Raw genomic sequence first — 15,447 nt, forward strand, 5'->3', positions numbered from 1 at the left:
ATATTCTTCCTTTCAAGTCCGTCTCTGCTTCCATCTCCCTTTATGTCCTTTTCCATCGGTACTCAGGCACAAGTTCCTCATTTAGCCAAATCATTCTCCTGGTAGTCTTCTACTTCTCCTGCCCCAGTATCAGGAAGGACCTTTTTTGTGTTAGGAGGAACTTGTCTTTGAAGATATGTCAACTTTCTGAAACTCTTTTGCCTTTCAGAGCTGCCTCCCACGTGATCCTATATACCAGTTCCTTGAATAAGCCAGTCTTCTGTCCTGAGGCCCCAGATCTGCTGTCTGCCTTCCTTACTCCCCTCAGGATCTTGAACTCCACTCTAGTGGCTGCTGCAGCCAAGGCTACGAGGGATTATCACGTCCCTTAGCACTTCTATGTTTGTGAGTAGCAGGGTTAGGAAAGTGGGCCCTGGTTGCTCCATCTGTGTCAAGAGGTTGTCCCAGAGTCCCTCTTGGAGTACTGTCAGGGAGGTTAGGTACAAGAGCCATAGTCTGTGACCTGGAGACTTTTTCCAGTTGCTTATAGAAGACTTCATCCACTTCTTTGCTCCTGTTGGGTGGTCTGTAGCAAAACTCCACTCTTTAGTGGCTGACCACTTCCCCTCTGATCCTGACTCACAAGCTCAACAAGTCTGGTGTCAGTTCCATAGAATAGCTCCTTCCATAAGTTGAGGGCAAACTCCCCTCCTTCTTTCTTGCCTGTCTTTGCTGTTGCTGTTTAACATGAAGCATTGTTCTTCTTTCTTCATCCCATACCTCAAGTGTAGATTGGTGTCCAGTAAAAAAGCTTCTGCATTTCAACCCCTTTCATTACAACAGCAGAGAATTCAGCTGTTTGCAGCCAAGGTCACCCTGCTGAAGCTGTGGAGAAACACTGACTTGTGAAGCTGAGAAACTAGCAGCTATTTTTATGTGGCTGAATTCCTTTGGAGGAAATTGTTTAAGCTGCATTTTTTTTTAAATTATGCTACTGCTATCAGGAACTTGATAGACATCAGTTCTAGCCAGCAAAGTCCTTTCTGTGATGTAGCTTTAGACCAGGTGTTTAATTATTTTTCTTTAATTGCTCTGCTTACATGGGTGAAAGAACAAGTAAGACAGCAAGTCTCCTGCAAACTTTGTTTAGCTCTAACTGTAATAAAACGTAGCTCTTTAGAGACTAAATGGAACGAGACTTGTCTAATAATGTGTATAATCAAAAAAACTGATAGAACTTGATTAAGCTTGATCTGTTAGCAGTGTAATAATGGATCAGTGAGCAAGTAATGTTTATGCTTGCAGTTTTAGATTCATTTGTGTGTATATGTTAATTAGAAGAAATCAAAATCACTAGAATTGAGTATTATGGCACTTGAAGTACACTGTGAATACTTGTACTAATTCCTTTAGTTAAGTGAAGGCATAATCTCTAATACTCACGTTTCCTGGCCAAGTCATTCAGTGTTATATAATCTGACATCAGCCTTTTCAGTCAATCAAGTCCAAGTAGTGAAATTTTTCTTTTTTTCTTCCACCTTTGTTTTATATTATTAAATTGTTTAATTAAAGGCTTTTCAAACTGTTATTTGTAACACATTTCTGAAATATATCTTTCTGGTGAAGGAACCTTTACCTCTGCTAAGGTGAGTGGAAACAGTACCTGACAGGTCAGAGCCATGAGTGTTGTGCTCTACTTCAGAATTCCTTTGTTTTGCTGAGAGGTGGGGAGGAGGATGTGTCTGCCGTTTCAAAGGTCTTTTCTCTGAAGGATCAACCTTTTTTTGGTTCTCTGTGGTAGGGTGACAACATGGAGTTGGGCAGAATATTGGTACCTTAAAGTATGATAAAATGTACATGCTTTTATAAATGCCTCTTTTGTAAATTGAATGAGTTAAAACATCTGATAAATTGTTTCAATTAGCTTTGCAGAGCTGCAGTCATATTTGATAATGTTTTCTTAGTGCTCCTTGGTGTGCTTGCTCTCTGTGTCTCTCGCTCTCTCTGTTGGGCCATAGTTGGATTGTAAGATCTTCCAGGACTGTGTCTTTTACATATTTTCATGTTTTTATTGTGCCATCTAATGTATGCTTTGGGCTGTGAGCACAGCAAAAAGTGTCTGAAGAACTTCCAGACAGAAAGCAGAGGCACACTATGGAGCTGGATGGGGTTAGGCTGCAGTTAGAGTCTGAATGCCTAAATTGCAGTTGAGGCAGCTATGTTTTTTTTTTTCCATATCTGTCTGTAAAATTTAAATGTGCTAAAAAGAGTAGCAGTGTAGCAACAAATGCTGTTTAATCCAACTGAGATCCACATGCTGAAGCAACATAGAAGATACATAGTCTTATATTTGTAATATAACTTTAGGAACTCAACAGGAGGGAACAACTGTCTGCTGATCTTGATGGAGAAAGTAACTGTGATGTGCACTGATCTTCTGCTGAGAGATGGTACCTATAGGTACAGTTTTCCATAATCCGTTCCATAGGTACATTACAGCCAGTTGCAGGTGTAAATTGGCCGATATCAATTTAAAACTCATGGCAAACCCCTAATCCTTTCGGAATGTCATTTCATACCTTCCTGTTGCTGAAGACGTCCCAGATTTTTTAAGAGAATGTTAATTATGCCGGGCAATTATAGAACGGTCACATATAGTTGTGAATGTCATTGTTGCCCAGAGGCACAGTCAGAGGGGTTCACAGTCATTGCTCCCTGTAGCCCACCGGCCAGTGTGCTTCAGGCTGACTCCGTAATGCCGCAGTCTTGGCCCAGTTGCCTTCCTGTCAGCTCCTCATGGGAACTTGCTGTGCGAACTGGAGCTTGGGGCTGGGTGGGCCGTGTTACTGTGAACAGTTTAAACATGGGGTGACAGGAGAGGTCTTGGCAATAGAGTGACAAGCTGAAAACAGAGGTCCCCAAAATATAAGCAGCTCATTGATGGTCTGTTACTGGTCATTGTGGTCATTCCAGCCTGGAGAGCTGGAAAAAGGCTGCTTAAGATATTGGGTGGAGCAGCCAAGTAGCAGGGCAGGGCACCTGCTGCAGCTGGGGAAAAGAGCGCCCTTGAGCGCAATGCCATGTGTAGTGCTGAAAAGGTATGGGCTACCCAGAAACTCTGGTATCCTGTAAAAAGATCATTCATTTGAGAGGGAATTGTCACTGTCATGGAATCACTGTGAGATTGCTGGAGATGTAAGTGCATTGCCTGCTTCAGTGTCCCTCCCTATTTCTCTCTCCCCTTTGGCCACTCTCTCTCTTTGCCTCAAGCATCCTGGGCTCCTTCCTGCTTGGTTGGCATGTGTGGCTGTCCCATGCTCTGCCTCCTGCTTCCAGGGATCCTGATTCTCCTGCGACCTCCTCACTTGCCAGCCAACTCCCCATGACTGTGTGTATGGATCTCTGGTGCATGTTTTTCCCCCCACAATTTCTGCACGTTCACTAACACTCTGCCTTCTCAATAAAGCATATCAGCTCAATTCGACTAATTACAATTTTGAGCACCACTATGTGCTGTATGTGAAAAGCAAAACTGCTGGCTACGTGTCTCCTCAAAATTATGTACCCTATCCTGTCTTCCATACAAACTGTTTTTTCATATAGTAATACAGGTGGTGATGTGCACCAAGATTTTTAAAAGCAGGCGCCAAATAGTGGGATTCTGAGTTGATATTTAGGCAGCAATTAAGGGACATGATTTTCTAATCAGCACTTCTCCATTTGACTTCTGCTTGACAATTTGATGATCAGGATACAAGACGAGCTGGGCATACTGGCTTTTATACAATCAGTACCTCTTATAAGCTCTGACACGTACACTGTAGAGAGTGAAGTTATTTACGTTCAGAATAGACAGCTTCAGAGCTGAGGAACATCAGAGCTGATGGTTCTGGTGTCCAGACAGCAGTATGGCTTCATTTCTGTTTATAATCACTACTTTTGAAGGCATCTTCTCTCCTGAGAGAATTACTAACTGGATTATCCTGAGCCTCTTTCCTGTGCCCAAATTTGATGTGCAACTGCTGCAGTCCAGAATATTTCTGTCTCTTGTTTCTGTAGAATATTGAGTGCATTAATATGAATTCATCCCGAAATGTAGTTTTTTATAGATATTAAATCTTAAACCATAGGCTGCAGCATATCATTACACTTGCCTTACAGGGTGACTCTAAGAAAACCCGTTAACTTATTCAGTTTTCTGAGTCAAGGGGAAAGCACATACCATAGCAAATATTCCTAGTCAAAGCTTTATTGTTTAAAAGCTATTGTGAATGTTCTAAATTCTCTTACTTAAAAAACACTGTTGGGCTTGACAAGGAAAGGTCAGTGAATACATGGTTTCAGTCAGAGCTGCAGTTGGTACCTCCCAGGAAGTTCTACCTGTCTTTCAGTTTTCAATCCACTAAAAAGGAACCTGGAGATAATACTGAGTTTCACAACTCTTATTATATCTAAGTGCACAGTCATTTGTGTGTGTATGTTCTTTCTTCATAGGAAATATTTCACAGATGTTTAATGTACAAACTTGTAAATTTGCAATTGTTCTGCAGTTGATTCAGCTGGATGTCCTTTCTAGGAGGCAGACTGCTGTACTTCCACTTTATTAAATTAGATATGAATTAGCTTGTTCACATTTCAGTAACTGAGTTGTTGGGAGATTTGGAGATTTGCTGCTGGTGGGTTTTGCACACAAGATGTGATATGAATGTAATGCTGAAATCTGCATGCAAATGCACAAGCTGCCATTTATACATTTGTGAACTGAATAAATTACAGAGAAATGTCAGGTCCCATACAAGTTCTTAATATTACATACAGCGAATTAGTAAGACATTCTACAAAGGAAAAAAATGCCTGATAATGCTTAATATCTTTCTCAAAAAGGGATTTTTACCACAGTAAATCTAACTGTAAGCTGCTTTTATTATTGCTTTAAACTACTGTTAAATAACCTATTTTGCTAAAACAAAGGAATGTGAATTTCAAAAAAAATCTTGCCAGGTAAAATTAAGTTACTCTGCTAGTCCTTAGGGGAAGTATGTGTATAAGGAGATATTTTGTAAAGTTTTAATTTTAACTAAAAATATAATAGTTCTTTAAAAAAAATCCTTTTCTCATCTAGAAGGCAAGAGCATGAATGCCGATGTTTGATTTGTCCATGTAACAAGCATATCAGCAGGTTAAAAAAAGGTGTCTTAAAATATGGTTCCATCTTTAAAAATTACTGTAAGCATGTCACCTGTACTGTATTTGTCCTTTTTTGCCATCTGAACTGGCTGCTCGGTTTACTAACAAAAGCAAGTTTGTGTTTTTTAACTGGCATCAGCCTGTCACAGCTGGGGAGGAGGCAGCTGTGTTCTACTGTCACATGCAGTTTCAGCAAAATTGTCAGCTAAATCCCAATTCCTGAATCTTTGTCAGTGGAGATTTATAATAGGGCACGAAGTAGAAGAGGCACAGATTGACTTTTTAAGTGTGAGGTAGAAGCAGCGGCTTTGAAATGTTTATATGGAATGAGGCTATAGGTAAAAAATTTATTGGTTAAATATAAGGTAATTTTTGTATAAATATATCACTGACTGATCAATAAGGCTTTTTTTGTACTCTCACCTGACATAACAGGAGCAGCATTTCAGTTTGACCTAATTCCTTGTCAATGAGGTAGCTTAATCTAAATAAATTCACTGCATCCATTTCTTTTGCTGTTGCAACCTATCAAAAACTGTGATTAGCTTGGTAGGATGGAGCCCAAACCAATCTTGGCTATTTTCTTCTCCAAACCCTAATGAATAATGTCTAAGAATTTGGGTAAGGAGCACATTATTTGTCAAGCATCTAATAATACCTGTTTCAGGAAATGTCACTATGGTTGCATAAACAAACATTTTATAGTAATTATCTGATTCTAGTAAAACCTAATGGAGCATTCAAAGCCTCCAAACTGCTTAGTGTGAAATTTAATTTGCACTAATCAGCCCAAGAGTAGGGAAGCATGAGACAGTCTCTGTGCATGTTCAACAGCATGCTGCAGTCTCATATTGCGAAGAAACCATTGGGTCGTCAGAAGCAAATATTTAATCTTCAGCAAGTATATATTTATTTGTATTTTAGACCATAATCTCTAGTCCAGTCTACAGCTGAACCTGGGATTCTGTTGACAGTAACTCTCTAGATATGAAAATCTTTGAGACGTAATTAATTATACAATTGTCTCAAATAATATACTTCTATGATACAAGTATCAGTGCAAGTACTAGACTCAGTACTAGTACTGAAAATCTAGTACAAGTATTAGATTTTACATATATATATATAATAAATATATATGGAATCATAGTTAGATTTTTCTCCATGTTCTAGTAAAAACTTAATCTCTCAAAGTCCAGTTACAATTTATTTTCTTCCTTCTTTCTCAGCCCAGAAGGTTTTAGTTTAGCTTATCACATTCTCAGCTTTAGCAATTCAATTCCTATGTATGGACATTTGAAAATGCATACATGGAGCGGACATCCACTTCGAATTATGTATTTGACACATTCTACATTAAATATATCTCTGTGTCAGAGTCTTTGTTGCCTCCTTTGTTTTCCTGGAGTTGGTTTTGCTGTCTGTAAAGAGTAGCTTGCACAAAGTCAGTGCTTTGGATTATGCAAGTATGGTCAGACAAGGCGATTAGAATTGTCTTTCTAGTATTAAAGTGTTTGCTTTTTAAAAGGTATTTTCCCAGGCTTTTCCATCCCTCTGAATTGTAAAGGACTTTCTTCTTCCTTGGAAGTCAGTGGCAGAAGATGTAGCCCACGTAATTTTGACTCAGTTAATCAAGCTGAACTAAGTCTTTTCCAAACTGCAAACTCTTACGTAGTCAAGTAACATGGTTTTAATGGGTAAGAATTGGGCTAAAACATCCGATTCCTGTCTGTGGCTCTGAGCAAGCTGTGTTACTGCCGTGACCATGGTGCATCACCTGTTTGTGTTGTAAGCTCTTCTCTGAACATCCCATAACCAACATGAGTGTGGAACAAAGACTGACAAAAGATTTTTGGACTGAGAGAGCATATTCTAAGGAAGAAGTGGTTTGTCTGAACCATTGACGCTGGCTGATAGTGCCTTTTCATTCTGCACTTGTTCTGATGGCAAAGATGTCTTTGTAAGGGTAGACAATGACTTAGATATCAGGAAAAGTACGTATCTTTTTAAGTACTTGTATCCACTTATTGCAAGCATTTCTTAGTTTATCTGTGAGGACAATTTCATCGGACTTAAGGGACTAGCGTTTCAAAGAGTTACTAGTCGTGCTGTAACTACCTAATGTGAAACTTTAAATATGATGAAGGCCTCAAAAAGCCGTAAAATTCTTACAGGTAGTCATTTGAAGATAGTGTGAGAGATTAAAATCTTGCTCTGTCTCTTAAAAATGAACAGTTATTGGAAACAAGACTTCTGTACTTTCATGTTTTTATTAAGTTTGTTGTAACTCATGGAACATTGTGGTATTTTTTCCTGCTTGTGATTACTTCATCAGCAGAACAGTCCCAAAGGCAGTGATGGCCTATGCTTGATGTGGCAGCTCTGCATAGCTGGGAGATGAGTACGGATAAGAAGAGCAGAGTTGTGCTTAAGTGAAGCATAACACTTACTTTCACACCAGAAAGTGGAACAGTAAATGCCATGAATTAGGTTGTTAAGTGGGCACCTGCGTGGCTGGCACTGAGAAAAATGTCAGCACTTGCAGTCATTATACTTAATGTCATGCGCCGAAACCCTGTGAGCAGTTGGTCCCCTAACAGGCTTCCTTGTTCACTTTTGGGGTTTTGTCATTGCTTTAATGCAATTGTTAATTATTAGCTACAACTGGAGTTAAATACTTCTGCTATAGACAAATTATTTCAGTTCCTGCTTTTCAGTGGAAGTAACGAGATGACGTTCTTCATAAGTTAGACTGAGTAGTCATTTTGTCTAGTAGTCATATTTACATTATTTTTAACTGTGTAATATTTTTATTTGCACATCCTAAAATTGTTTTCAGGCTATTTTAGTATTAGAAATATCTATGTCCAAAGAAGTGAGAAGAGATGTTTTAACTAATACAGCACAGACTAAGCTGGAAAAACCTATTTCAGAACATGAACACACTGAATTTATTAAAATTGATCAGCTTATTCTTGCATGTAATAATTTCAAATGATGCAGTCTATTGCCTGACTTCATCATGGCAGATGCTAGAGGGGAATAAGTTTAAACCAAGAAACAATGAAGAGTACAGACTAACAAGAGCACCAGTAAGACTGAACTGGGTGGCCTGATACAACATTTCTGTCTACGCCAGTGCCTTGTCTATTATCCCAGTTTTGTAGCATAACAGGAAAATGAATGCCAAGTGGAGAGCAAGGTGGGTTTTTTCTAACTGTTCATGGACAATGAGAGAATCATTGCTTTTATGGGATGGTAACATGTAAACAAGTGAGAAGAGGGTAGGAGTGTGGCTAGGACAATAAAGAGGAGCCGCCCATCTCGATGAGATGGGGAGGGTTAGGAGAGAAGGCAGCATGGCAAAGAATGCTGTCAGAGCTTTGGGCCGGGAAAGCTCCGTCTGTATCAGTTCTCTGAAGGGTTGCTGGGTTGCGTTTGCAAAGATGAGAGAAAACTGTGTATCAGTATTTGAGATGTGCCAAGATTAGAGCACAGTTAAACGTGCAGTTATGGTGGCACATAAAAATTAGATGCCGTAAAGACGTAATTGCAGAATGAACCTGTAAGATACAGTCTGATATTGACGATCCCATTGGTTTTGGGTCTGTGCTGTCTTCCAAGTGACAGGTGCAGCAATGGGGCTGTCACTGGGCAGGGGGTCACCTGAGAGATGCTGAGAGGGATGATGCAGGATCTTGCCCATTGTAGCAACTTGCAGTTGTAGCCTGGTTAAGCTGGAGCCAACAGCCAGGTATCCAAAACGACAGCAGAGATGAAAGGCAACGCTGTTTTGAACAGGAGGAGATTGCTTTCCCACAGGTGGATAGAGGTAGCAGTTAAGTTTGTTTCAGTGGAGGTACTTACAAACGGAGCATGCTGTGAATATAGGCTTGGACTCCTCTCTTCCCTGGAAAGTAAGGGACTACTACTAGGGAAAGTCCTCTAACTGACATGTGAAAGGAGTAGAGCAACTGCAGACAGTCATGGGGGGAAAAAAAAAAAGACAAACATCTCAGGAACAGGAAAGTACCCAAAATTATTAGACTTTTTGTTAAAAGCAATTGTGATGCACTGTAAGGCCCAGGAAAATACACAAATCTGTCTTCAGTTTGTTTGTAACAATGATGTGATTGCTTCTAACAACAAATACTTGTCTCTAGATGGCAGAGTAATTCTCATGGTATCATAATATATTACAAAAGGAACTGGCCCAATGTTTTTATAAATTCCATTTTCATCGGTGGTTTTTATTTTGCTTTTATCAGATTTAGTTACTATTTCTATCCGATATTTCATATAGTATTTTAATCTATAATTTAACTCTTACCTGTTCTTTGATAATCAGTCTCTGGAGTTAAAGGTTAAGCAAATGGCAGTTGTCATATAAGGGCTTTTCAAGAGTGCTGCTCGTATAAAAGCTCATAGTTAAACTTTTTTTTTAAAACTTTCTTTTTCAAATAGAAAATTTGTGCTTTCCTTCAAAAATGGTGTGCTTGCAACTCCTCTAAGTTTGGGATGCTTTTAAGATACATTGAGATACTGAGACTGAGTAATTTAGAAATCCAGGAAATGATTGTGCTACATTTTCACATGTTAAATTAGCTGAAGACATCTTGGGTAGCTTCATCCAAAAAGTGCCTATGCTGGCCCTCAGTCTAAGCCGAGCAAAGACATTGCAGAGACAAGAGACAGTAACTTGGTGCACAGCATCAGAGGGGATGTAAATATGTGCTCTGGTTCAGTCAGGGCCCCCTTGTCAAACTTAAACTCAGATGTTGGGTCCACATTTTTTGCCTATAGCCTTTCCTGTAGCAAGCCATGACATAGTACTGTCTGTGCCAAGATTTGTAGAACAGGAAACAAGAGGAACTGTTCTGGCTGCTGAGAAAACCCGTCCCCAAAGGAGGTTTAGAAACAGCAGCAACATCAGTATCACGGGCTGAGCTGCAGCACTTCTGCCCTGCGGCTGAGTCAGCTTGTGCCAGCCAGATCCCTGAAAGTGACTTCTCAGATGATATTTGGAGAGCAGAAAGCTTTCTAAAATGCAGCATTATCACATAATATGGAGTAATTGACCTCTGACAGTCTTTTTCTCTGTGAATTTCTGACCAATAGCTTTGATCATTAAGAGAAGTTGGATTACCTCACTAGAACTTCCATCTCTTGGAAAATGACATGAGTTGGAGATCCAGGCCAATACTCCAGCTGTTCCCACCACACCTGTGTCCCCTTGCAGAGGCTGGCAGCATTCTCCTGCCTTGAGAAGAGAGTACTTGGAGTTCTTCTGACACCAACACAGAAACGACCAGGGTCGTTCCCACCTAATAATACCATTATAACCTCTATTTTCCCCTCTCCTAATACATATCAGTAGAAAAATGGGTGCTATTGTTAATTGATTGCTAATTTTTCATTTGGAATACTTTTGGGGAAAAAGTTACAATGCTGGTGGAGGTTACTGTAAGTGAAGAATTGCCTCATGCAAAAATTTAGAATCAGCATGCATTGCAGAGATACAGTCTGGGGGTAAACAGTGCTTCAAGTTGTTTTTACAGCTAGTGTGTTAAAAAAACTAAACCCAAGGCTTTGTTGCAGAGGTGCTCTGTTCTGTGGAATACCAAAGTAAACTGTAACTGTGGATTAGTACCTAAAGGATTATTTCTTTGGCAGAATAATCTGTGAATTCTACTGCTGCTAACTGAAGCCAGCTTCACCAAAAATGCTTTTAAAATACTCTCTTGAAATCTGCTCTCTCAGAGAGTGAAGGCAGATTGTCTTGACTCCTTTCAGCAACGCAGGAAAGAATACTGGAAATGCTTAGGCAAATAGAGATATAACATACAACAGAAAGATGTACTGCAATAGAGGCATTGACATTGCACCTCTGAGCTCCTGTTCACATCACTCAGCTTTCAAAAATGATGGACTGGGAAGCTGTGGAAAATTGTAGGCAACTACAGTAGCAACAGTTCTCACTTTCATGTTTTTCAGAAAAGCCACACTGTCCTTTATGGGCTATTAATTTGTGAAGTCATTTATCTCAGGGCAAGACTGTATTTACAGAAACTAACTTAAAGACAGAAAATTGTAGCCTGGGATTTACAAATGTCACTGCACATGATGCCAGGATAAACAGAACAGAAATTAATTTCAGTTACATCTACCCTGACGCTTCCCAAATTCTTTTTTTACATTGCCTCTTGGCATTATATTCTTTTCCTATTCACCTACAACAAACCTCTATCCAAGCTAAAGAAATACATGGCATCAAATAAAAATGTCCTTCATAATAATTGAAATAATTAAATATTATAGCTAGCTCTGCGTCTGGTAGAGATTAACAGGGACTTTTTTTTTATGCTATGACCACTGCAGTTTTCTAGTGGCATCCTTCTTTCTCACTTCTTTATCTCCTCTTTATCTTCTTTATCTATTACTTACCTCAGTTGTAGATTTAGAGGGAGGTGTCTTCAGGGGGGCACTGCATAGTGGTGTGGCTCACTGCGGCACAAGTAGTGTGTGTGCTACTGTAGCACAGCTCATGGGTAGCGTGTACGTCCCGGCCCTTCCTCGCCAGTGCTACACTCAAGAGTGCAGAGACGTTACTCTGCCTTTTCCCATCTTTATCTTCATGAGTTTGTCGTCTTTTGAAGCTGTTTAACCTTCTACCAAGGAAAGGTCAAGCCAAGATACAATGGTCCTAACATAATCTTTACTTAGTATGATTTCCTAGACTCTTTGGGCAGAGACCTTGTTTTCCATTTTAAGCTATCTGTTTTCTGCAATAAAACACTGAATATGTATCTCTGTTGCTATAGAAATAATATTGCATTAAATGAGGGAAGCAGTGCCCTGCTGTCGACAAATCTCATCTAAGTGTTAGTCTCTAGAGCTTGAATTTCACCACTGGGAAGAGGTATACATAATTCTACAAATTATTTCTGTAACTTATGCATAAATGACTTTATACTCTGAAACTGTTAGCTAAATTTCCCAAAGTGATAGCATGGAGATTAACATGGTGTAATGTGTTTACATATATCTTAATAGAGCCTTCCCCCTCCCCTCCCCCGTGCATTTTCATCATTATAGCTTGAAATTTCCAACTCTTTGCATAGGAAGGTGGGGAGTGGCAGGAAAAGAAGCTTTCTCAGCCAGGTTCCCTACCCTATGGACAACAGTGTGCCAGGTTTATTGAAATTTTTGTTTTATTTTTTAAAATCCAGCTCTTCCAAGTAACATGAGATGTCGTTTGCCCTGTTTTTTCTAGGATTAATAAGGATAATTTCCATAACTGGAAGGACAGCCTTAAACTGACCATGGTCCTGGTACATGAATACACCCCACAAACTGATCTGCTGTCCACTGCTTTCTAGACTACGCTGGGTATCACATGCCCAGTATTTCTCAAGTCACTCCAAGATTTTGCTGCAATAACTTTCTACCCTGTACAGCAGTTAAACACAAGAGAGTTGTGGATTTTGGCTTTGTGCACCACATATCAAATCTCACATCTGTCTTTACACTGAGACATAATTCAGACATAATGTGAATTTGTTTTTTTCCTAGTATTTTTGTAAAGCTGTAGAATTCTAGTAACAGCAATAAGGTGGTACTTAAACCTCTATCTATAGGTTATGGAAAAGGAATTTAAATATTTGCTAATAATAGTTACTAAGTGTCAGTGTTTGTCAACATACTGATCATACATCTTTTGAAGAAACATGGAGAAAAAATCTTTTATCTCATAGTTACACTACAGGAGACTCTCTAATACATTTCTATGTATTATATATGTATAGTTAACAAAAATAGAACACAATTTAAAAATGTGATGCTTGATTTGCATAGAGCCATATGCAAATTAATGTTATAAACCTGATTTCAGAGTTCTTGTAAAAATCCTGTTACAAAATGCAGTTGGTATTTGTGAAACAGGCCCGTGTCAGATACATGTTATGTACTGTGGGACAAAATACAATTTATAAATGTTCAGTGTAATTCGTGAATAATAAACATATCAATGGCCTCTGACTAAAGATTACTCTTTAGAAAACTTGAAAAACTCCATCATCATCAGAATAAAATAACTACTTTTTAAAAAAAAAATCCTTTCTAAATTTTTTTTTTGGTGATTGCAAATTAATGTAGCAATTAGATAAACCTTCCTAGACAAGGACAAATTTCTGATAGCCAGAGAGTAACTGTCGGGTATGCATATCAATACAAAAACAGAGATGCAGGAAAAACTGGCAAAGTACACAACTACCTTTCTTTGAAATTAATGCCATGCTCATTATTAAAACAGACTCATCATATAAACAAGTCACCACAAGACACTAATTATATTTTTGCTGTTAAAGTAGTTCTTGTAATGAAAAAAACACATCCTTAATTCCTTTGCTCAGCCATAAAACATAAACCAGAAGTTGACCCATTTTTTACCCTTGTGTAAAGCTGTTACACCATCCAAGGTTGCTGCTTTTTTTCGCCAGATCATCAGCCCATACATGAAAAGAATCAGCCTGTGAAAGCCTTTTTGTCCAAACCACTGACCGTTACATCACCTACTGCTACGCTATCCGTTGGTTCATATCCAGAGCCTTGCTGAAGGGAAGGGAAAGGGTTGAGCGGACATACAATATTAAAGTGAAGATGTACTCTAGATCCCTGCATAGTAACATGATCACATCTGATATGGACTATTTTGTTACTAGAGCATAAACACTACAATGTGTGGGTTTTTTTTTCTATAGGAACTCAATGGAGAAAGGACCAAGAGCAAGATTTAAAGAATGTTCTGAAGAACACTGACCAGGATATCCCACTGGTATTTGTCAGTGGAAATCACGATGTTGGCAATACTCCAACAAGAGAAACAATAGATAATTATTGCAAGAACTGGGGAGATGACTACTTCAGCTTTTGGGTTGGAGGTGTTTTCTTTCTCGTGCTGAATTCTCAGTTATACTTTGATTCTTCCAAATGCCCTGAGTTAAAGCAAGCCCAGGATGTGTGGCTCAATGAGCAACTGGCTGTTGCTGAAAAACATAAATGCAAGCATATAATAGTATTTCAGCACATCCCTCTCTTTCTGAGAAAACCTGATGAAGACCACGATTATTTCAACTTGGAAAAATCCGTTCGTCAAGAGATAATGGAGAAGTTTCATAAAGCAGGTATTTTCTCAAATTTTTCTATTTTTCAGTTTTTCTTTCAAATTGTTAATGACTATGCTGCCAGACAAAATAGATTTAACTCAAATGGTACTGCTTTCAAGGAAATTTAGATACGACTTATAAGCCTCATTGTTCCCTGTAGGTCAAAATTATCAACTGAATCTAATCACCTGTAAAAAGTACTAAACAAAATTTAAAACCTTGAGTGAAAAGTAAAAAAATGAAAGTGAAAAACTCTTTAATAGCAAGAATTCCATTTTGCAAGTACTGATAGATGTAAGACAACCTGAGTTTTTCCTGCCTAAGGAGTACAAGATCAGGTATTGCCATAGGAGAAAAATATAGCATTTATGTTTTACATAAAACACGGAAACAGAATTCAGAATTACCTTGGAGGTTGTTTTCTCCCACACTGAGCCAATTTTAAACCAAAAGTGTAATGTACTCTAGATTTATTCAGTGTTAAAAAGTGTCTTGCTCTGCTAAGATCAGTCCTTTGCATATCCATTACTAATAGGGGCCATTTCTGGAATGAAGGGCAGGTGGAACATGTGCTAAACAAGTGTATGGTACCAAATCCCTCAGCTTTGTTTGATGGAACTTGAATGCCATGGAGACAGTCACAGTACGCAGCTACTCCTCCATGCTGTTCCTGTTGTTTCCTGTTAATTGCCTTCATGTTCCTGGGGTGTGCTAGTCCCTCAAAATTTTCTGCCAGCCTGCCACTGCTGCATCGGAGTGGTGTTTTCTCTGTATCTGTGAGAGAGCACGCACATTATTTGGATTACCAAACAATGCAAATTGTTTATGATATTGTTCCTAATTTGCCATATAATGGTTAAGCCTGGACTCATGCAAAACCAGCCTAATTTCCAAGCTCTGAACCTCCTACTGTTTCCAATCAGTGAGGTCAAAATTCACAGCTATCCAGGGGACTGACATATTTGCAGATTCAAGATTTGCAAGTGGGTTTTTTCCCATAAGAGAATACCTCATAATCTCTTTTTTTTTTTTATTTTTGTGCTAGTGTTAATATAGTGGGAAGTATTGCTATCGGAAAGTTGGGCAGCTAAATGACTGCTTATGTACTGTTGGCCCA

General features: G+C 38.9%; 1 protein-coding gene across 1 annotated transcript in view; it reads left to right on the forward strand.

Moving 5' to 3' along the window:
• CPPED1 (calcineurin like phosphoesterase domain containing 1) overlaps window positions 1-15,447 on the forward strand; it is a 47,221-nt gene that overhangs the window by 15,698 nt on the left and 16,076 nt on the right. The window contains exon 3 of the mRNA XM_086622478.1: window positions 13,926-14,348. Within this exon, the coding sequence (XP_086478604.1) occupies window positions 13,926-14,348 (423 nt within the window). The remainder of the gene's footprint in view (window positions 1-13,925; window positions 14,349-15,447) is intronic.

Source organism: Tauraco erythrolophus, chromosome 17, assembly GCF_009769465.1.
Source record: "Tauraco erythrolophus isolate bTauEry1 chromosome 17, bTauEry1.pri, whole genome shotgun sequence".
Lineage (NCBI taxonomy): Eukaryota > Metazoa > Chordata > Aves > Musophagiformes > Musophagidae > Tauraco > Tauraco erythrolophus.